This window comes from Protopterus annectens, chromosome 1.part1, assembly GCF_019279795.1.
Source record: "Protopterus annectens isolate FY-2018-M chromosome 1.part1, PAN1.0, whole genome shotgun sequence".
NCBI lineage: Eukaryota > Metazoa > Chordata > Ceratodontiformes > Protopteridae > Protopterus > Protopterus annectens.
Genome location: NC_056726.1, coordinates 51337270 through 51361879, shown reverse-complemented (window position 1 = coordinate 51361879; position 24610 = coordinate 51337270). Strand labels below are relative to the sequence as shown.

General features: G+C 38.3%; 1 protein-coding gene across 1 annotated transcript in view; it reads left to right on the top strand.

Annotated features, from left to right (window-relative positions):
• ERICH1 (glutamate rich 1) overlaps positions 1-22141 on the top strand; it is a 1253926-nt gene extending 1231785 nt beyond the window's left edge. Inside the window, exon 7 of the mRNA XM_044086751.1 lies at positions 22119-22141. Coding sequence (XP_043942686.1) covers positions 22119-22141 — 23 coding nt within the window. The remainder of the gene's footprint in view (positions 1-22118) is intronic.
• Positions 22142-24610: the final 2469 nt, after the last annotated feature.

The following is a 24610-nucleotide window of genomic DNA, read 5'->3' as shown; positions in this document are numbered from 1 at the left end:
CACCGCGGAAAGTACCACTGTCCAAAACAATAAATAATGATCACACTGGATTTATATATCATAGACACACACATGACAGTATTAAAATATTAAACGGATAATTTCTCTTATTGATTATGTTAATAAAGAAAATAAAGAAACACTCAAAATTGCCTAGATATAGAGAAAGCTTTTGATTCCCTAAATTGGGCTATTTATTCAAAATCCTAATGCTATTTGAATTTCCTTTGTTCATCTCCTAAAGAATGTATATACAAATAATTTAGCGTATGTCAAGTTAGGTCCTTTTACCTCTGAATCTATACATATAACAGAAGGCACTAAACAAGGATGTCCCATGTCACCAATTCTATTTGCTCTGGCTATTGAAATATTGGCAGATTCAATTTGTAACAATATAAAAATCAAAGGAATAGATGTTTATGAACAATACAATTATAAAGTAATGCTATTTCCTGATGACATATTACTAACATTAATACAAAAGAGGCATTAGAATAATTAGATATATTAATTGACAAATTTCACATGACTTCAGTACTCCATTTCAGTAAGTCAAAAAACAAAATTTTTATTTTTAAATAAAAAAAAAAAAAGAACTGCAAACTAAGGGGGATCACATCGTAGGGAAACAAGAATCTACCTTAAAATATCTAGGAATTGAGTTATGCAAGGATAATAATTAGTCTCAAAAACTACAATAATATCATCAACACGGTTAAAATCTCTGTGGAAAAATGGAACAAAATAATATTAATATTTGAAGATTGACTACAGTTAAAAATGGTTTTACTGCCCAAGATCCTGTATATAGCCTTGGCAATACAACTGTTACCAGAAAGGAATATACTTAAAGAAATAAATGAATGCCTAATAAAGTTTTGATGGTTTCCTAAAAGAAATAGAATAGATTTAATACATCATATCAGACCATGGAAACAGGGAGGATTAAACTTTCCTGATATAGAAACATATATAAAAGCATCAGTATCTAAAATAATCTCAGATTGGATAAGTCCAAATTACTCTGCAAATTGGAAAGAATTACTAACTGTAATATCAATAAATGAATTTGATTTACAAAAACATTTCAAATAATTAAAAACAATTTGCCATGGCACATATGTATTAGTATGCAGTATAACATAACTAAACCCACTAAAACTCGCATGATTAATTGTTACATTGACTCACTTAGGAAAATTATTAATGCAAATATAGATTTAAAAATCTGGTTTGATCTTTTAACACCATTTATAATCACAAAGAACTTTCCACATAAAATATATAGAGAAATTAATTCTTGGGAACAGAAAGGATTTGCATTTATTTGTTGGCTCCAATGTATCAAAGAACTAAAAGTTTTAGATATGCAAGTAATAAAAACAACATACAAAATTCCACAACAGGACTGGCTAACTTTACAGAGTATTCTGTCATATTCGCAAGATTTAAGTAGAATAATTAACAATTCTTCATTTAAAGAGATACCTAAATTTACAAAATACATATATGAAATCATATATAATGACTTTGACATGGGAAACAGTATTTCAAATTTTTTCAAAATATTGATAAACTATAAAACAACACCAAAACCTCATATTGGAAATATATAACAAAAGGGCACTCAGTACAGATATTAAAACAAATATCTTATTATCTATAAAATATACATTCTTTACACAATACTGGAAAGTTTTTAATTGGAAATGCTTGCACAGAGCATTCTTAACCCCAGACACAATCAGTAAAATTAGTTCTTCCATAAAAGGAATATGTTGGAGATGTGAGCAAGTACGCAATGCAGATTGGAACCACATTTTCTTTGATTGTGTTAAAATTAAGCCATTTTGGAATGGTATTAATAACTTTCTACAAGCTTTATTTAATGAATCATTTTATTTAATTAAACCTCTTATATTATTAAATGTGAATGAAGGTCCTCATTTGAATAGGTCAAACATGTATCTAGTATGGATTATACTTGCAATTTCAAGGAAGTGTATAACAAGAAGATGGAATACAAACACAATACCAATTCTGAAAGACTTACACAGCCTACTGAAGAACACAGCATTATTGTAAATTAAAATTAAAGAACTAAGAATTTATCCAAAGCCATTTATCAACAACCCTTGGGGAAAAGTTTTATCGTTGATTGACACTATACAATAATTGATCAGACACTCTGATAATGGATTGAACATACTTATAAAGTAACTGTATACATTAAGATCTGTTATAGTGTCAGGCTAATGTAAATAGTGTGCATATTTATTTAACATGTTATATATAAATATTATGGAATTCATTCAAATGTATTTGAAAAATAAAAAAAAAAAATTTGAGAAAGGAAAAAAAGAAAGTGCGCTCCAACATGGTGTCCTAAACCAGCTCCAGCATCGGAGCCACCATCAAAAATTCCTAAGCATTTGCATCTGACCTCCTTGGATCCAACACTCAATGTCAAAATCTTGTCTACGTCAAAGCCCTCACTTCTTTCCAGAGCCAGTGTCCCCTAGGCTCCGATCTCCCATATTACAGGGGACACCCAGAAAAATTTCCCAACCACCTCCTAGGTCTTCTATTAGATCCTCCTGAAGTCTGTGTGAGGCAGATTTGGATAAGATGATGAGGAAATTCGTCAGAGCTCAGATTCAGATGTTGGTATTACCATCTCCCATCAAATCTGCAAGCCTTCAGCCAATTTCCCATCCTATCATATGTCCTTTTCTGATCCAACCACTGATTTCAGAGCCCTTGAAGCCGAGATCCCTGAGAGTCAAAGTGTTGGATCCAAAGATATCCTCTTCTTTGACTCAGGAGATAGCCTTGCCTTCGGTGCCAACCTCCCTTGAGCTGGATTAGTCTTGGAGCAGAAGCATCTGTGCCAGATATAAAGGGATGCCATCAACTCTGAGTTTGAGCCTTTACTTCCCGTCGGAATCTTGGTACTGGACACTTTGGGTCCAACTCCTCTCTGGAGATTGGAGTCCTGGCAGGGCCAGGGCTTATCGGCACCTGGAGTTTTGGCTCCTGTGAGGCTGTGGTCTTCTATTCCTGGTACTTATGCTTTCAAGGTGGTGGAGAGGGTTTCTCTCATTCAGGAACTTTTTTGACTCTCCCTTCTTTGGATCCTACAACCATTCCTCCTTCAGATCAGACTGCTGAGCCTCATAATCCTATTCCACAGGGACATACGGCCAGTTTGAGCTTCAAGGAAGCGCCTGCTCAGGAACTTGCATTCCTCTCAGGAATCTTTAACCGAAGTCACCGACTTCAATGAAGGGAAAGGGTCCACTAAATCTCCACCAGAAGACATTTCCTTTGTAGATATCCTAGAAATCCTTAGCCAAAAAGCTAGATGGTATTCCAATTACCCTTGCCAAGAGGAGCCAGTGTTCCTAGAAGCCTGCGGGTCTGGTCCAGCTATGTCTTGGTCCTACTGGGCATGGAAGGAGCCAGATATTATAGAACCAGTTCCCCGTCACCCAGACAAGATTCTTGCTGCACTCAGAGACAGACCTTTTTGGAGTAAGGGAGTTCTGTAGATGCCATGGTTCTGGCGTCAGTCACCAAGAAGGAGCTGGCTGAGCAGAGTTCCTCTGTTAATCCTTCTAATAAAGATTCTAGGGCAATAGACAGATTTGGAAGGTGCATTTATGCCTCCATTCCTTTGTCAGTTACTTGGCACATTTTATCAGATTAGCGTGAGACTGGGTTCATGTTGGTGGAGGAACAGAAACAGTTTTCTTTGCAGTTGGCCACCCTTCAGTCGATCTCTACTGCAGCCATGAGGTTAATCTGTCTTGCAGCAGAAGGTTCCTCATGGGCAGTAGGTTCAGGCATAGCCATCAGGAGACATGCTTGGATGCACTTGTGTAACTTTGGAGAGCCCTTTAAGTCTTTTTTTCATTGCTCCCTTTGATGGATATTCTCTGTTTGGGCCCATAGTAAAAGAAACTCTTCATAGGATAACAGGACATTACTAGGCTGTCGGCCCTGAAGCCCTTACAAGCATAGGCAAGAATTTAGCCCATGTTCTAAGTCAGCACCCAATGCCTCTGTCCAGCAGGGACACAGGTGGAATCCCATGGTTGTATTTTCTGTTCCCCATCCAGTTATCCAGGTTGTGCTTAAAAAGAGTTAATGAGGTACTCTGTTTGACATGGAAAGGGCATCTATTCCACAGAAGGGGGAGTCTCTGGGACACACATCTGTCCCACCAAGTCCTATTGATGTCACAGACCAGGTTGAGGTCACAAGTGTGGGTTACTCTAGTAGCGCTTGACTTGTGGATAGGCAGCAGTCCCATCAAGGCATAGTCTGAGATTGCTTTGTATGCCAGACAGAGGTCACCTCTGAGGAGTCTGAATGAGACTGAGTAGAAGAACAGGGCTTTTAGCATGTCTGTGTAGGGTAGATGTTTGAGGCTCTGGATTCTCCTGGTGAGGAACCTCTGTGGTCTCTCCAGCTGCTGCATGTGCTTTCTGAGGTACATGCCAAAGGGGGCATTGTACTCAATAATGAGTCTTATAAGGGAAGAATACAGGGATGTTATAACCTCCTTGTCCCTGGATGAGATACTCTTACTAATGAGGTGGGCCATGTAGAAAGCTTTCCATACAGCAGAGGCAATATGGTGGTCAAAAGTCAGTTTGCTATCAACCTGGGTGCCCAAGTTCCTCATGACTGATTGCATGCTTAGGACCTTGTTATTAATGTGATAATTTATGGGGACATCACTCTCCACTAAGGGGATGATGATATTTTTTTTTTGGCATTCAGTTTGAGGCCATGTTTCTGGTACCAGTTATTTGTTTCAGTGAGACCCTCTTGAAGTATGTCTACATCACTAGGGGAATTGATGGCAGCGCCCAGCTTGCAGTCATCTGCAGACTTGGTCAGCCATGCCCGACTGATTTTAGCCTATACCTCAGAAAAGTATATCCCAAACAACAGAGGCCCCAAGACTGATCCATGGGGTACACTGCTTGTTATGGATCTACTGCTTGAGGTGGCTTCCCCTATTTTGACTAGGTGGGTTCTATCGATGAGCCAGTTTGCTACCCATCTGGTAGCATATGGATTAATGCCTAGTTGAGAGAGTTTATCTATTATACCCGTGTGGGGAGTAGTATCGAAGGCTTTGGCCGGGTCAAGGTAGGTGGTGTGCAGTCTTCCTCTCATCCATGGCTTTGGTGACTGTCTCAAAGAAGTTGATCAAATTTAACAGGCATGACCTCCCCTTGACAAAACCAAACTGTGTGGAATCAAGTGTTTGGAGGTTACCAATGTCCTTGTTAATGAAGTCCATGATAATCAGTTCCATGACATTGAATATCAGGAGAGTTAGACTGATGGGTCTGTAATTTCCTGAATCAGTGGACACCATACCTCTGTGCAGAGTGAGTGACTGCCCTCCACTCGTCTGGGATGAAGCTAGTACTCCGGCTTTGGTTGAATGGGTTGCCTAATGGTGCTGTAAGTTCCTGCCTGAGTTCATGTAGGATGCAGCCTGTGATGTTATCGGGTCACATGGAGGCTGTATTTTTTTGCTTTTGAGAGGGCAGTGGTGACTTGCTCCCTAGAGATATGGGGAGTGGGGCCAGGTACTGGGAATGTCCTGATTTACTGATGGGGCAAACAGAGGGGTGAACTTTTCACTGAAACTGTCTGCCAGCAGGTTGGCTATATCTGCAGTGTTTATGTGGTGTCCTTGACCACCGGTTCTGAGCAGATCTGAGTGCCTATTTTGAGATTGCAGACAGATGTAAAGAAGGCTTTATGATTGTCTTTAGTAGATGTGGTCAGTTTGGACTCGAAGTTTGCTTTGGAGGATTTCACTAGTGCTCTTATTTGCTTGTTCAGGCTAAGGAGAGATTGCTTCCAATTAGGCACTTGCTCCTTCTTGGTCCCGGACAGCAATTTTTTCCTTTTATTATAGAATTTATTTATTGCAGATGTCCACCAGACAGGTTTACTCTTCCTTGAGGATTTTGTCCTGTTTGGTATTCCTGATTCCATGCAACTATATAAATGCTTGTATAATACTTTGGTGTTGGTTTGGACATATGTGCCAGTTCCTGTGGTGGGGGAGGGGGCTGTGAAGCTGTTTATACCTTCCCTCAGAAGGTTGTAATCAGCTTTGGAGAAGTTTTTTTGTTTGACCCTAGCTGGGGGGGGGAGTCAGGGGAGATAGTGACTTTAAAAGTGACCGCTTTGTGGTCAGATTTTACTAAGGAGGATGACACTGCAGGGATGCTGCAGTGGTTACTCATGTTGGTTAATACCAAGTTGTTAGAAAAATATGTATTAACATATGTGTGCAATGCTTATTCTAATAAGGGAAGATTAACACGTTTTTATTCTATATGCAGCATTAGTTTTATTTGAGACTGAAATATGCTTTTCTGAAATTGTGCTTTCTGACACTGTAAGATGCACTCTGACCTAGTTTGCTAGCACAGCAAAATACATGTTTATGCCTTGGAAATGTACTGGAAAGCAGGTGATTTTGTGCTAGGTCAGGAAATTGAAAGGAGAATAACAATAATTTCTGTAGATCCATTCATTATAGACAATATGCTCTGTTCATGTTGATGAAAAAGTGCACAAGCTGCAAGATAGTTAGATATGAAGAACAATAAACTGCTTCAGAAATCTGTACTTGCATTGTGCTTAAATTAGCCATAGTACCTAGACTTGTAACATCACATAGTAAGAAAGTTATAATTGACCAGTGGTCATCAAGGCCATCCTGTTTACTGAAAAATCTTTTTTAAACTTTGAAGAGTCAGCTAGAAATATGAGAAATATCAGTAAAATAACAAAATTATGAACTGGTGATCTGCTACGTCAGTCTAGTGGGCAATGTCTTGAAAGAAAGGTATAATAACTGTGACACTTCCTGATTTAGTCAGACAAACTCTGTAACTGTATTTTTTGTCTCCTTGCGCAAGAATAAAGTTACCTGAACTGAACCTTATGCTTTTGGTCTTTTTAAAGTATTTTTCTCTATCATTTTTTGGTCCTTCGGAGCCGGAAACCCTCGTTTAGCCTGGGATCAGATGGGCCAGGTGGCATGAAACTGCACATGGAAGATACTACACCGGATCTTCTTCATTGAAAGACCTCCGACTGAATTGTCGTGCAAAAGAGGCCAGCCACTTTTCTGATCTACGACTGAAGGCGGGTTCCATTTGAACAGTGAGTGACCAATCGCTGAGGCTCAGGTAAGGTGAATCTACTTTTTTCTGTTTTAGATCAGGGACTTGATTGTATTTGTTCTGTAAGACAGAAATATTGCTATCTTGTCATAGATCAGGGAAACAGAATAAGCAGGCAGGTAGTCTGAAGAGACTGTAAACACTTGGTGGTACCACATTAAAAACAAAAGGGTTACGTAACATTTAAAAAAAGGTTAGAACAAAATGGGTAATATGTGCACAAAAACAAAAAGACCCCAAAGCCCACCGTTAACCAAAGACGCAAAATATATGCAATCACAGCGAGCCAATAACGTTAAATATTATACTAAATGGGTTAATAAATATGAATTTGACGGGAAACTAGAAAGATCCTCTCTTATCAAACTTATTAGACAGTTAAAAACCGATTCTAAAGGTTGGGTTAAAAAACAGCGTAAACTAGGAGTTCCTCAGGCACACAGGTGGATTGAGGAAACCAACCGAAGAGAACAAAAGAATAAAAATTCAAAAGCAATGTTTCTAGACAAAGAGGATAATAACTTGGTTATAGCATCGGCCCCTCTGCCCACTCTGGTTTTGGTTCCCTTACCAGTTCATGAAGCAAAGAACAAACTGACCCACCTCCACGATATCCAGTTGTTCCTATAAAACCACTACCGTTTGTTAGAGATCCTATTGAGACTAGGTCTCGAACACGTAATTTAAAAGGGGATATTGAATTATATCAAATGAATGGAAATTCACAGGCTATGAGTGAAGAAGAGATATGCCCACTCATAGAAGTACCAAATCCTCAGGCAGGACAAGAAGGGCAGAACCCAACTCTCTTAGTATACAGACCGTGGACACCGGAAGACATCCGGAAAGCCACAGAGGGAATTCCCCATCCAAAAGTTAATTTTAGAAAGTTCTTAGAAGACTTACAGGGCATGAGATTAAGTTATCACTTAAATGGAGAGGAAGTAGAAAAAGTAGTCAGACAAATAGTAGGTCCAGACTGGCACATGATCAGTGGCAGCTGGAATCCCCATGACGCTGCACTTAGACCCCTCCCACATAGCAGCGCAGAACTAGACAACAGAGTGAAAGGTCTGACAGACCGAATTTCTGAGAAATGGAAGCCTAGGGCAGACTGGACTTGCATTAATCAATGCATCCAACAAGAATGTGAAACTGTTGATAGATATTTTTCCAGATTATTGGAATGCTTTAACAATCACTGTGGAATGCAAGTGCCTGAAGATCAGACACAAGATTCCCCATATGAGCAGCAGTTAAAGAATGCATTTTTGAAAGGCAGTATTGCACCCATAAGTAGTTTTATTACTAAACACATGGTAGACCATCGTACAAGCAGATTACAATTACAATCACTGCTTGAATATGCTAGACATGCCGAGAGGCATTTTAACAACACAAAGAAAAAGAAAGCCCAAGTATTTGCTGTAGAAGATGGAGAAGTTTATTTAGTACCGTCCGGACAAAAGGGCAAAAAGAATGCCCAGGGAAATAAACAATCTGATCAGCGATCAGAGGACTTTGAAGGGATAAAGAAAAGAGGTGAGTGCTTCAAATGCGGGGAAAAAAGGACACATGGCAAGGGATTGCAGGAAAAATAAGAAAGCAGCAGTGGAAGACAAAAACGATGAAGGTGAGGACTGACTATATGAAAGTCAGGAATCACTAGATAGGAATAATAGAGAAAAGATAAATGACAATGTGATAGAAGGAGCAGAGAATGTGATAATAGAGGAAGTGCAGGAAGCTACCGAAGAAAACGAAATATTAGACCTAGCCTTACTGAGCTTAGAGCTCTATCTGGCTGACACAAAACCAGAAGTGACACTCCTGGTAGAAGGGAGGGAAGTCAAATTTTTGTGTGATACAGGGGCATCACGAACCCTGGTACACCCCTCCAAACTACCAGAAAATTCAGAATCACATGACTTTATACTAGTAAAAGCAGCTAATGGACAGCAGTATCGGGAGCCTCTCTCCCATAACATTACAATAACAGATCCTGTTTCGGGATTAACCCAAAAGAGCAAAATTGTTGTTTCTGCAAAATGCCCAGTGAACCTTTTGGGCAGAGATCTTATGCAACTATTAGGCATAGCAGTAGTTCCAACCATGCAGGATATGGAAGCACAGCGACAGACCAATTTGCAGTGCAAACGGAAGGAGAGACATTTTACTGGTACAGCCAGGACTTGGTTACAACTGGCCCTGGAGCAGTAACTGAAGAGTTAATGAATGTAGCTATCAGTAAGTTCCCCTCCCTTTGCATTGACATACAACACCTGTTGCACTGTACTCTGTATTATTGTAATACACCAGGACCTGACAAAGAATATGAACAAGAATTGTTTAAAAAACATGCAGACAGATTAGTACTGTGTAATCTGTACTGGGACACGAAAGGGAACAGTGTAGTTAGCTGTTCATTACCCCAGGAGTTCTTTTCGCTTTACAAATCAAATCTAATATCACATGTTAGTTTAACTAAAGAGGAAGATTTAAAATGGATAGACCTAGGAGAAAAAGTCACAAAATGGGAAAAACAGACAGAATCAGAACAGGGAATACAAAGACAGAAACTGAACTGGATAACACAAATACATCCAGCTGTACACTTGCAGTCCAGCAAAGACAGCTGAGAAGCCCTCTTAAAGAGGAAGAAAAAGCTTTGTTAGACATACCAGAAACTCTCTGGTCAACAGGAAAATCAGATGTAAGACTTATTCGCACAGCAGGACCAGTTACTATCACGCCAAAGTCAGCATTCAGACCACAAAAGAGACAGTACCCCTTGAAAAAAGATGCAGAGGCAGGTATTAAACCTATCATAGCAGCTTTGCTTAAGAAGGGAATACTGGTGGAATCCCCCGATTCACCATGTAACACACCCTTATTCCCAGTTAGAAAAGCAAACGGAGAATGGCGTATGGTCCAAGATTTACAAGCTGTAAATGACGCAGTAATACCAAGAGCACCTACATTGCCAGATCCACATACCTTGTTGAATGATTTAAAACCTCAACAGAAGTACTTTTCTGTGGTAGATATCAGCAATGCATTCTTTTCGATACCGATACACCCTGACAGCCAGTATTAGTTTGCATTTACATTTCAGGGGAAGCGGTATACATATACGCGACTACCACAGGACTATAGTGAAAGTCCAACAATATTCTCACAAGAGATGGTAAGTAATCTAGTGGGATTTATCCCACCGAAAGCTAGTCAAATTTTACTTTATGTTAATGACATCCTGATGGCTGCCCCCACCCAGCAAGATTGTAAGGAAGATACTATAGCATTATTAAAATTCCTAGCAGTTGAAGGACACAAAGTAAGCAAAAATAAATTGCAGCTTTGGAGAAAACAAGTGAAATACCTTGGATATGTAATATCCAAAGATGGCAGAACACTAGATGAGGACAGAAAAGTAGCGATCTTACAAGCACCAAAACCCACAACCAAGAAGGAAATGATGTCCTTCCTGGGTACAACTAATTTTTGTCGGAGCTGGATCCCAAACTATGCTTTGGAATCTGCACCTTTAACCGACCTGATAAGAAGCCTATGGCAGCACAAGATTTAATACAGTGGACACCAGAAGCAGAATTAACTTTCTGCAAGCTAAAACAATTAATAGCATCATCATTAGTTTTAGGATTACCAAATTATCACAAACGTTTTTTCCAAACTGTAGATTGCAAGCAAGGTTATATGACATCAGTATTGACTCAACAGCATGGGGACAAGCAATGCCCCATTGCTTATTATTCATCACAACTGGACCCAGTGGCACGGTCTCTACCCCACTGTGTACAAGCAGTAGTTGCAGCTGCAGTGGCAGTGCAGGCTTCGGCCTCAGTAATGTTATTCCACCCTCTCACATTGAGAGTGCCTCATGCAGTCGCAGTCATTTTACTGCAAGAAAAAGTAGCATATCTTTCCCCTGCTAGGCATTTTTCTTGTATGACTATATTGCTGAGCCAACCTCACATGACAATTGAATGATGTACTACTTTGAATCCGTCTACCTTGCTCCCAACTCCTGTGGATGGCACACCCCATAACTGCCTGCAGGTAATTGAGCAAAAGACACTGCCTAGAAAAGACCTCACAGATGTTCCCTTGCATAATGCTCAACAGGGGGGATGGTACAGTTAGTGAATCGGGTGTTTGTTACGTATGGGTTTTCAAACTACACTAAAAAATTTTGCCTGTCATGTCACACTTGTAATAAACATCATGCACAAGGGGCATTAAAGCCCAAGCAGGGGAGTTTCCCTACACCACCATATCCGTTTCATACCATCTGTATGGATTTCATAGAATTGAACAAATGTGAAAACAAAAAGTACTGCCTTGTCATTGTGGATATGTTCTCCAAATGGGTGGAGGCCTTTCCGACTAGTAAACCAGATGCAGGCACTGTTGCAAAAACCCTAGTTAAAGAGATTATTCCTAGATTTGGCATACCGGAAAGGATCTACAGTGACAATGGTACACATTTTGTTAACCAAACTATACAACAGCTAAGTCAGTATTTTGGGATTTCTTTGAAACATCACTGTGCATATCACCCTCAATCTGCAGGGTTGGTAGAAAGGCACAATGGAGTTTTAAAGAATAAGCTTAAGAAGCTTATAGCAGAAACACAGAAGAATTGGGTGTACTATTTGCCCCTGGCACTGTTGAGCATGAGAACTGTTCCGAATGTAAAAGGATTGACACCTTTCAAAAAGATTTTCGGAATAGCTTATTATATACCTCGGTGGAAACCTCTCATGCCTGCAGACCAGGAAGCAGATTGGACACTTGCAGACTACATGAGGAATATGCTAAATAACAAACATCTTTTACAGTTTAATTCTGTTTCAGATAAAGACCAAACTTACACCTCCGAAGTAGCAGTAGCCCCAGGCACTTGGGTCTGGGTGAAGACAATCAAAAAGAAGAATTGGACAACACCAAAGTGGGAAGGTCTGTATCAAGTACTGCTGAGCACGCCCACAGCAGTCAAGATTGCGGAACGTTCATCTTGGATTCATTTGACACACTGTAAACTAGTCAAAAACTTTGAACTTGATAAAACTCTTGCTAACACACAGCAGCAATAAAAAATGACGACAAGACCTAGAGACAGTAGGAATACTGAACGATTTCAGCAGTATATTCAGCAGTGTTGCATAATCATCTTAGTAACTGCATTAGTGACAATGTTCTTTTTGCTGTGGCCTTTCTTTTCTTCAGCCACACCAGCTAGACTGAATAAACGTGATTCAACATTCATAGACTGGCATCCGTACTTTAACATTTACCAAGCAATCAAATATGTGTATGCTGAGACTTTTAATATTTCAAATTGTTGGATTTGCACAGTTATACCAACAGCATACGGGGGATTATTGATGGCTGCTGTCCCCCTAGGGGTCAATGAGACCTGGGAAAACTTGATTTTTGAAACTACACCTGTGAAATCTAGAGACAAATTGCATTATTTCTGCCTGTTACACAAACAGGAATCGTATGCTTTTTTAAGAATGACACTATTCAAGTAGGTTGGAATAAATGTAATGTGACTATTTCTTATAAATGTTATATTAAATCTAAAAATGCTAAAAATACAGAAACAATTCGTGATGCAGATTATGACTCATACTTTAAGTCCTTACATAAAACTGTCAGTGATGTACAGCATAATCCTGTTCTTTTAAAGCAACTGTCTGTTATAGAGAAGAAAATGTATCATGCAGGGAAGGTGTATATCAATACTAATGTAGAAAACTGTTATTTCATATGTGGGAAAAAGGCATACAAATGGTTGCCTGAGAATTGGTCCGGCAGTTGTTTTTTGGGTTACCTGGTCCCGGCCATACGACACATTACAGCTTTGCCTCGTGGGAGAATTCGAAATGTCAAAGATGTCGCGAAGAAACCTGAAAATCCAATCAAGAAACCTGAGAATTCAGTGGGACAGATCGTAGCAGGCTGGAGGAACCATAAATCTGTGAAAGACAAAAGTAAACTAGCACACATGGACTTGAGTGACACTATCATATCCTGGGCTGGCATAGCCCCTGCATATGGTGCAGTTAAATCAATTTGGGAACTGAGAAAGCTATCCAAACTTCTCGAGGTCATGAGCAATGCAAATTTTTCTGCTCTTGAATTAATGACTGATGAACTAAATGCAATGAGAACTGTGGTGCTTCAAAACTGCATGGCTCTTGACTTCACCCTAGCGGCGAGAGGTGGTACGTGTGCTTTAATCAAAGGCGAGTGCTGTTCTTTCATTCCCGACAATAAGCACGAAATTAATGACCATCTGGAAGTGATCCAACAAGTGTCAGACATGACCAGGCCAGGCCCAAACCCACTTACGGACTTTTTCCAGAATTTGTTTGGGGGGTGGGGTTCCATCCTAATGAACATCCTAATTGCCATTTGTGTGGGATTACTATTGTTAGGAGCATGCATTTGCTGTGGAATTCCCTGCATGAAGAAATTAATCAAAGATTTTATAGACATGTCAGTTTCTGAGACTTTGTATCAAAGTACTGAAATTGAAGAACTGTTGAAAAAGGAAACACTTTCATAAGTTTAAACTGAATGACTCTCTTAGCTGCAAATCCTCAAAGGAAGAGGTTAGGAGAAGAAAACAAACTGTATGCTTCTGAAATAGAATAAAAAGTATTAACGGGGGGAAATGTTAGAAAAATATGTATTAACATATGTGTGCAATGCTTATTCTAATAAGGGAAGATTAACACGTTTTTATTCTATATGCAGCATTAGTTTTATTTGACACTGAAAATGTGCTTTTCTGAAATTGTGCTTTCTGACACTGCAAGATGCACTCTGACCTAGTTTGCTAGCACAGCAAAATGCATGTTATGCCTTGGAAATGTACTGGAAAGCAGGTGATTTTCTGCTAGGTCAGGAAATTGAAAGAAGAATAATAATAATTTCTGTAGATCCATTCATTATAGACAATAAGCTCTGTTCATGTTGATGAAAAAGTGCACAAGCTGCAAGATAGTTAGATATAAAGAACAATAAACTGCTTCAGAAATCTGTACTTGCATTGTGCTTAAATTAACCATAGTACCTAGACTTGTAACATCACATAGTAAGAAAGTTATAATTGACCAGTGGTCATCAAGGCAATCTTGTTTACTAAAAAATCTTTTTTAAACTTTGAAGAGTCAGCTAGAAATATGGGAAATATCTGTAAAATAACAAAATTATGAACTGGTGATCTGCTACATCAGTCATAGTGGGCAATGTCTTGAAAGAAAGGTATAATAACTGTGACACTTCCTTATTTAGTCAGACAAACTCTGTAACTGCATTTTTTGTCTCCTTGCGCAAGAATAAAGTTACCTGAACTGAACCTTATGCTTTTGGTCTTTTTAAAGTATTTTTCTCTGTCACAAGTCCAAGATATTATCACCTCTTGTAGGGATGTCGGCCAGCTGGTCTAAGGCCTTTGCATTGACGAAATCAAGGAATCTCTGGACATTTGTGTTTTGGCATGAGTAGTTTTTCCAGTCTACGGTTGGATAGTTAGTCAACCAGGATCCGGGTAAAAGGTTGAATCTTGATTGATTCAAAGAGGTCCAGATAGGTGGAGTGGGCATCTTGAGTCAAAGTTGTGGGCCTGTAGCTAACTATGATTTGAATAGGAGGTCTTAACAGTTAACTGCACCTGGAGTGTCTCCTATGTGTCATACTGTTTGACCTTTCCCATATTGAGCAAGATGCAAAGACCTTGTCTGCTGTGGGAATCTGCTTTTCTACCCCATAAAGATCGTTTTCTAGGAGTCGGCTTGGTGGTAAGAAGATGTGGTTCCAAAAATCATAGGGACCTTTTCAAGCCTCACGAGGGGGAAATTCCTCCCAGATACAAAGGGGTACATTTCAATGGAAGATGCCATCCTTACAGCAGAGGCAGTCTGCAAAACCAAGGGTATTGATATTCTTTGTTGGATAGACCCTTTCAGTGCTCCTGAATGGTTGTCTGACCTACTCTAGCGGCAGTTGGGCGGGGCACTTATCTTTGCACCCAGAAGTCTAGGCGTTCATCACAAAGGACACTTGGGTGCAAAGAATTTTGTTCAAAGGATAATTCTTCCCCTTTTGGCAAATGCCCTCACCCAAATGGAAACATTTCTCCAATGTTCCACCCAGTCAGTGTAAGTTAGCAGTTTTAGATGTTCAAAAGCTGCTAGATAAAAGGATCATCCATGGAGGTCCCAAAAGACCGAGAGGATTCAGAACATACTCAAGGTTTTTTTAATGACAAAGAAAACAGGAGACCTAAGGTCCATTTTGGATCTCAGCAGTCTGAATCAGTTTGTGAAGAACTCCAAGTTCAGGATGGTCACAGTTCAGTCTATTCTGCCTCTTCTGCAGAAAGACTGTTGGATATGCTTCGTAGATCTCCAGGATGTGTACTATCACATCAAGATGAACTGGCACTCCCAGAGATATATGTGTGTTCAGTTGGGGGCCAGTCATTATCAGTTCAGAGCCCTATCCTTTTGGTTCACTACAGCTCCCAGGGTGTTCAAATGTATGGCAGTGGTAGTTGCTCATCTCAGACTGCTTGGATCCAGAGTGTTTCTTTATCTAGACAACTAGCTCCTCATTGCTCAACCAGGCATCTCCTTGAAAAAGCCAGGAACTGCTTACTTGAATTGTACCAGTCTTTGGGGACCACACTCAATTATTCCAAGTACTACCTTCAGCCAGTTCGTCATGGATCGCCTGGACACAACCAATCATTTGAACTTTCTTCCTCCAAACAGAATACTGTTCTTACAATTGCATGTCAGTCAGATGCTTTCACATCTTACTCCCCCAGCAAAGTTGGTGCTTGAAGCTTTTAGGGTCAATGACTGAGTTGATTACTTTCCTACCAACTGCTTGTTTCCACATGAGGATTATCCAACAGACTAGCAGCTCAGTGGTTGATTCTTCAGCCTCTGAACCATCCTATAAAACTTTCTTGGGCTTGCAAAGACTCTCTGCTTTTGTGGATTCAGTCTAATGTATAATGTAGATTATAAGGGACATCATGTTGTACTTCCACCCCAATGACCACGGTGACTATGGACACCTCCCAGTTGAGGTGGGTGGGGGCATTTCTTGGGATGGATGTCCTAGAGATGAGAGTGGTCCTTTTAGCATTGCAGACCTTTCAGAGCTCTCCTCCTGTAGGGACAATTGCTGTATAAATGGACAGCATGTCAGTGGTCTGGTACATCAAAAAACATGAGGAAACCAGGTCCTACCCCTTTTGCCAAGAAGCAGTGAGAGTGTGGCAGTAGGTGATCAACCCTTTCTGTGATCTCACCTTCTGTGTCCTCCTTGGACACTGGGCCCCAGGCCAGATCTAATATCTCATCCCACAGGAATGGTTCACCCAGACATTCCTGGCATCAAATTGACCACATGGTTTCTACAATTCCAGTGATGGCTAGACAGCCCAGACTTTCATCCCCAATTCTCCAGATTTTAATATCATCCTGGAAAGCCATAACTAGAAAAATATATGAGAGTAAATGGGAGATTTCTTATTGGCCACATCAGAGAGAATTAGATCCCTTTACAGCTCCTGTTTCTACTATTTTAGGTTTTCTTACTTCAGTTTTTCAAGGAAGTGCTAGTTTTTCAGCCATCAAAGTCCAGCAAGCAGCCATGTCTAATTATCACACTGAAGATGATGCTTTCCCTCTAGCTTCATCCAAGTTCTGCAAAGCTCTTCTTAATGGTGCCTTCTTTCTTAGACCCCTGATTAAAGACCCTGCCCTGCCATGGGACCTTACACTTGTGTTGTTGAGCTTGGCTCACCCTCCCTTTGAGCCCTCAGCCAAGTCTGATCTCAAATTTCTCTCTTGTAAGATCGTCTTTCTAGTTGTTATAACTTCAGCTAGGTGAGCTTCTGAACTCCAAGCACTCTCTTCAAAACCACCTTATTTGAATTTTCCATAAAGATGGTCACCCTTATGTACCAATCCATCTTTTTAACCAACAGTAGCTTCAACCAAGTAATCAATTTACCCGTCTTTTTTCCAAAAGTTTCCAGTAAAGGAGAGTATATGCTTTACCTTTTGGATATACACAGGCAGCTTCATTTTTATCTTAATAGAATAAAAGATTTTATGAAGAGTGACCAACTGTTTCCTTTGCCCATAAATTGGGGAAAACAGTTTCTAAAGTCACTGTAGCATAATTGTTAATGGACTGTATCTCATATATTTATTCTGTACGATGTCTGCCTTTGCTGAGACTTCCTAAAGCTCACTCCACTAGATCTATAGCTACAGCATCTGCATTCTGGGCTAGAGCTTCTATTGATGACATTTGTGCTGCAGCCACCTGGTCCAGTGTCCATATTTTATTGCTTATTACAAACTGGAACTCATTTCCAAACGTAGAGCTGCCTTTGGTTCTGTGGTACCCTGGAATACCCTTCCATGAGGGCCACCTAAGGTTATTGTAGCTGGAAACTCTGTCCCATTCATTGAGGAATGAATGGAAATAACAACATCAGATATATAATTTATGTACTCACTATAACTATGCATCTGTGTTGTCCATTTTCATTCTTCCTCAACTTTCCACCCTCCTTCCCCATCACCTTTACATTTGAGAGTGATCTGATAAGAATGTTGAAACCGCTGCTCCTGTTTTAGCCCCTATTCTAGTCTTCTTTCTTCTGTAAGTCATACTCAACCTTTTACGAATTGAGCAGGAAATGCAGTATGAGGTAATACAGGAGTTAGGGGCATTGTGGGTAAGGGGAGGAGTTCAAGAGTCGGATCCAAGAGTCTGGAAGAAATATGGCAGAGCCAGATCCAAGTTCAGATCCGATACCCATTTGTTGAGGAAGAATGAAAAGGAACAACACAGATGCATAATTACGCTGAATGCATAACTTTTCTTTTGAATTATTTTGTAGATTCTTCAGCTATAAAAAAAAAAATAAATCACATGCAATTGGAAGATACTAAAATAGCTTCCTGATACAGTCAAAACTGGAGAAGTACTTAATTCTTTGCATAAATTGAGCAAGAATATTAAGGATATCATCACAGGGAAATTAAGAGTTTAAGAAACTCTTTGAATTTACCTAAATGAATGTTCAAATTTGAACAGTGCAACCAGTGTAAATGTATTCATTATGGAATTACATATTATAGATAACAATGTCAATGTTTATGTGCAAACATTCTTTACCTGGAGACCAGTGGTTGTGATTTATTTAGCTACCTGTGAAGCATGTAATTATTTTTATGTAGGGAGAACATTGAGAGGATTATACTTCATAATTTATGAATATATTTATGCCATTCAAACTGAGAATGTGACAAATGCTTTAGGTAAGCATTTATTTATATGCATGAATTTTAACTTTAGAGGTTATATTTATTAATAGATTGGGTGCTGAAGATAATTTAGTTTATAAGCATTACTGCTTACAAGTGAGACTGAATGCCAACATTAGTACAGGTCTAAATGATACAGAATTTTTTTAAAAATATTTCTGAAAAAAAAGAAATTTAAAGCAATAATTTTGGTCATGTGATTGTGTGATTTTATTTTTCGTACCAAAAGTAGGTTGTTTGTTGAGTTCCCAGTCTGACAAAGTTTTTGTACAAGACAAAAACAGTTTTCGAATAAAGTATGTATATTTTTGTAAACTTGACTTTTTTTTTAAATTGTCGCATTTTTGCCAGTTCTTCGTTGGTATCTGTTAGAACCTCAGACTGAAATGTCAACACATTTTTTTTTTCATTTCTTACTCTTTCTTTTAGTTAGCTTAACCACAGCCTGTATAGTGAACAAACTGCACACAACATTCATGCATTCTAAATTCTCTTGGTAGCCCCTGCCATTTTCATGACTTAAGTTTGCTGTGAACTGAGAATTAGTGAAAATTCACATTTTCTGTTAACCAAACATTTATCTCGCTATTTGTTTTATTTTTGTTTGGTTTAGGCTAATAGATTACAAATGATAGATCCCTATTCTCCTCCTCTGGATTCAGCTAATCTATCTACGCGTATCCTGTATTGTGATTTATTTTCTGATCCGGTGTCCATGCAGCCTCTTGAGCTGTTGTCTTCTCTGCTAAATATGCAAAGACTCTAATGTAATGTGCAGAACTTTGCAGGCCATGAAATGATCTTCTGAAGTTTCAGACTTGTACAAGCACACACACACACACACACACACACACACACACACACACACACACACACACACACACACACACACACACACACACACACATGCACATGCACACTATGTTGGTCTCTGAGGTGTAATTGCCATACCAAGCATCCAGAATGCATTTTATTTCCCACACAGGCATTTTCATATATCTTTTTTTATCCAATAGTAAATAAAATGTGTACTTCTATTTCTAGGAACATCTGGACATTTAAGCATTCTAACTCCTGATGAAGGGCTCCTGCCAGCCTTAAATCTTGAATAATTGCAAAACCTACATTCTAATAAAAAATATTACATCACATCTGTGTTCCAATGTCTTTATGGTTCCTGTTTGTGAGCCAACAGTATTTCTTGTTTTTCTTAAAAACGAAAGACTTCTTCATAATAAAATATAAATGCATCCATAAATATTTGCACATTTTCAAAATCTGATACCGACCATAAATATTATACTAAAATCTTGTATAATAAATGTTCAGTGTTATACTAAAAACCTTAGCATGTCTTAAAAGTAGACATTTGATTTATCATTGAAGTTGATGTACTCACATTTTAAATGAATGCTATAATTAATACCATATGAGTGTCCAACATTTAAACATGACTACTTTCACATTTCTTTATTTTCAAACCCCATGTTAGTCAAAATCCCTAGGATCCATTTTAACATGATCTGTGACAGAAAAAAAACAATTTTTGTAAACTTTATACAGTACAGACGGTGTCAGTGGAGAACATTCATAATCGGTCTTGTTTTGATGGTATGTTTATTATCATATATGCATTTTGACAACCTTTTCATAGTGTTACCTAGATAGAAAGCATTACAACTCAGACAGGTAGCAGTGTTTGCAAATGTGTTGCACATATAGAATCTTTTACTCTTCACATACTTAATGTAGTGTAACAAAACAATGATACATTTTCAGAAATAAGCATACATTCTTTACAAATTCCATATTTATAGGCACAAAAACATTTATTTGTACCATTCTTTTTGTGAATGTCTAAATATAATTCTTTAAAAATTTCAAATTCTATCCGCTTTTGTTTCTAAAATTAGATCCCTTAGATATCAGCTTTCATCACATTACCTTTCCTAGTAATAATCTCCCTGTTTTTATTAGCACACTTTTGGATCTGTAAAGCATTCCAGTGTAGTTGAAAATTCATCCACAGCTGTGATCAGTACTCAAACTAGACTCTACATTGCTTAACACACTGTATTGTCAGACATTTTGATTGTAGGATGAATCGAGTTGTAAGCTCCACCGCTTTACCTCATTAGAAATGTCATGTATCAAATGTATTTTGTATATCCTTTGTGTACAAACATGGGCTTTGGTAGCTAATATCTGTTTTAAACATGAAATTAATCTATATAATGGAATAGTTTCATTTTATTTGGCATCAGTTGTAATTTGACTAAAGTGTCCACTTTTGAGTATGGAGATCATTACTGGTAAACATAACATTTCTGGTACTGACATATTTAACACCGTTTTCTTTTAATTTTAATGATTTTAATATCTGAAAATGAAACACTGTCATCAGACCAGTTACATGTAAATGTTAAGAAAACTGTGGTATAATTTAAATACAACACACAATTCATAAATTTTTACTTTGACTAAGACTCGCTGCATTTAAATGGAGTGAAAGTACTTAGATGTATAATTAAGAAGTTAAAATTTCAGTCTTATTACATCCTTTATTTTTATGGTGTTTGGTGGTCACTAAGTCAGTCATTGTTCTTTATTTGGAGACTCATGAAATAAACTGCTCTTTGCACATTGTCTCTTCTTTTCCCATCTGAATTCCTTACCTGTAATCCTTACATTTTTTACACTGTATTTCTTTCAGATAAACTATTTTTATGTTTATATTTTTAATAAAGAAAAGTTCTCAATCACAAAAAAAAGCATAACTGGATTTAATAACTTTAGTAACCCTTTCTTTATGGGATTAAATCTGTAACCACCTTCCCTCCCTAAAAAAATCACTTCTGCTTCTTCAGGCTCTGTATTTTAGATGGTTAAAATTCCTGTATAATTGACTTGATACAACATAACTGAATTTATTAAATGCACTTTAAAAAAAATCCTTAAAGGTTTCTGCATTGTAGTAATTTTTCACTTTCTTTGTACTAGTTTTCCAACCTCTATGACTCTGTCTTACTGAATAATTAATTTCTAATACTTTAACAACTTCTCTTAAAAATAAACTCCATAAGACTGAACTGTGTCTCTCTATCCCTGCCATTTTTCTTTAAGCTGCAGATCTGCATTAAGTAGTTTTTGTAACACTGTGTAAGAGCCTCTCTTATCCAGACTTTGGTCTCTGTTACTGCAGTAACATTAGCTGCATGAGAAATATAGCAGCAACCTTACTTCATTAGATATTTCCCTATCTTCCATTTCAATGCCCTGATTACACTTCTTATAATGAATATGAATAATATTCCACTTAGTGGCCATTTTTGTTTTTATTAGTTCATCCACATACCAGCCATTTGCTAAAGGTTATGACGCAGTACTTTTATACACACTTTTAATTTTCTAAACTTTCTACCAAATCCGTAATCATTCAGTATATTGCCCTTTGTTCTGTATTATCAGATGTTTTTTGTATATTGTAATTTAACAGCTTACCATCCTTATCATCCTTAATTTTCAGGTCTACTTTTAATGTTATCATTGATAAGTCCTTTACTGCTCTTCTCTTTACCTCATATACTTTTTTCCACAACCATTCCAGTGCAGGCACTATTAGAACTCTTAAAAGTGCATAATGCTGCTCAGCTCTGGGGAGGAGAGAAAAATACAGTCTGCAATTTATTTTCCTGGTTCACAGATTCTAACATTGCTATCAAACATTACTGATGCCAGCTTCAGCTACAGTCTTACTCTCAGCTTTTATATTTAATTTCCTGCAGCAAAACTGCTGGCCTTATCTGTCTCAACAGTAATCCATTAAAACATCTCAATATACTCTGATGTCTAATATCAACAGTACCCTCAGCTTGGACAAACCCTACTGTAACTTCACATCATCAGGTGAGAAAGCTTTCAGACATCAAAAACCTTTGCCTGATACTTAGTACAATGATAATAACCACTTCTGCTGTGGATCCTAATGTCATTTCCATTTCATGGAGTTCTATTCATGACATATATTTATTTCCATTGATAAACAGGACAAGTGGGCAGGTCTGCTGACCATATCCAGCTGTGACCTATGTTAACAAAGGAAGCAACAGTGTGAAAAACTCCGGTGAAGTAACATCAGTATACATGATACATACAAGTCAGTAGGCATCAGAACATTGTACAAGATACCTGCCGACCTCCTAAGAATATCAAACATCCCACCCATTAAGTAAGACTAGATATGTATATACAGGATATTCACAGCAGTGTTACAAAATATTTACTTGGTACACAGAAGTCATTTTTCAGTGTTGTGAGTCAAGCAGTTAGAATGTCCATTAGAGTTTTAGACATTAACTTTGAAGCTGTTACGTTCATAGGTTTTAAGCAGGTGTTCTTTCAGTTTTGCTTGTTGATATCCAATATCATTTGGGAAGTAGTTCCATGTGCCATGGATCATTTTTGTAAGAACCACTAGTTCTAAGACATAACCTATTGCCAGCCTAAGTGCAGAGAAAAAAGCATAAGTATGGAAACACAGCAGTCACTGTTCAAAATATCCAAAGGTAAAGTATGCAGCAAACAGCAGATTAAATAAATCCATGTTTAATGCATATACAAGTGGCTAAGCGCTTTCCCTGTGGAATCATAGCTTCTTCACAACCTAGCGAAAGTGCTTACATGTTTGTATATGCATTAAACTTGGATTTATTTTACCTGCTGTTTGCTGACTGTATTACCTGTGGATATTTTGAAAAATGACTGCTGTGTTTCCACACTTTTTCTGTACTTGCTTATTAAAGCAACCAGGAGCCCAAGCGGTACAACTTTCGTAATTTGCAGACACATGAGTTAACCTGCGTTGTGTTGATGTGCTTTCAAGTTTTGTGATCCATCTTCCCTTAAATAATGTGGAAAAAAATAGACATTTGCAGGCTGAAACTGCGGAGAATCTTGTATTGATTCATTACTGCTGTGCTCTTCCTGGTAAAGAAGTAAAACCAAAGAAAGACAACCAAACAAATAGCTGCGTCAGCAAGCAAGGGGCCATAAAATCATTGATTATAATGGTAGCAGTATTACCCACACCTATATATAATGGTAGCAGTATTACCCACACCTATATATCATGTATGTAGCACTCAGCTTGCCATCTTCTAAGTGTGGAAAAAGTGGACAAAACATTGGACACCTTCTAACAGCTGCAGGTAGTGATCTCACAGCATGGTCACTGGATATTGCTTCACATACTTCTCCACCTCTTAGCAGAAAAATCGGGCCAAAGTCTAAAATAATGGTGGGACAAAAGTCCCCAAAACAGGGACAGATTTTAAACATTGCTCTTAAAGTTGTTAGAATAAAATGGTTTGTGTTAGAATGCTTTTCCTGAAGGACATAAAGTTTGAAACTCAGATTCTCAGTGATTAGGTAGGAAAAAAACACATTTTATGCGGAACAAACTCAAAATGTGACACAAAAGTATGGGCATTTGAGATGTATGTGCTTCATTCTTTGTATATTTTTATGATACATTCTTATTCACCATGGATAGTTGTTACAGATTCAGACAGAAGTCAATAATTGGGTGAATTATGAAAGTTTGGGCTTCTAGTTGGATTAATACATAAGTACCCTTTATTCTCTGCACTCGGTTTTGTTTTCTGGCAACTAGTGTGGTTTGTCTGCAGGTGGAAGTTTTTTGTTTTACTTATTGCCAGCCTAAGATGAGGTCTATTTATTGAGATTGCTTCACTTTGGCATTCTCTAATTGAATAGGACTGCTGCTGCCATAACAGTGGCTAAACTATTGTTAGATTTTCCTAACCCCAAATCAACTATTGCATGAGTGTCCTGTCAACTCAACTAATAAGCCTATTCTTTTCATGGAAATAGTGTGAGTAAGCAATGTCAGTGAATGTCAGTGATGCAACAGGTAGCACACTCACCTTTGAGAAGGCTGTGGATGCTATTCCCATACCATGTAGCTGG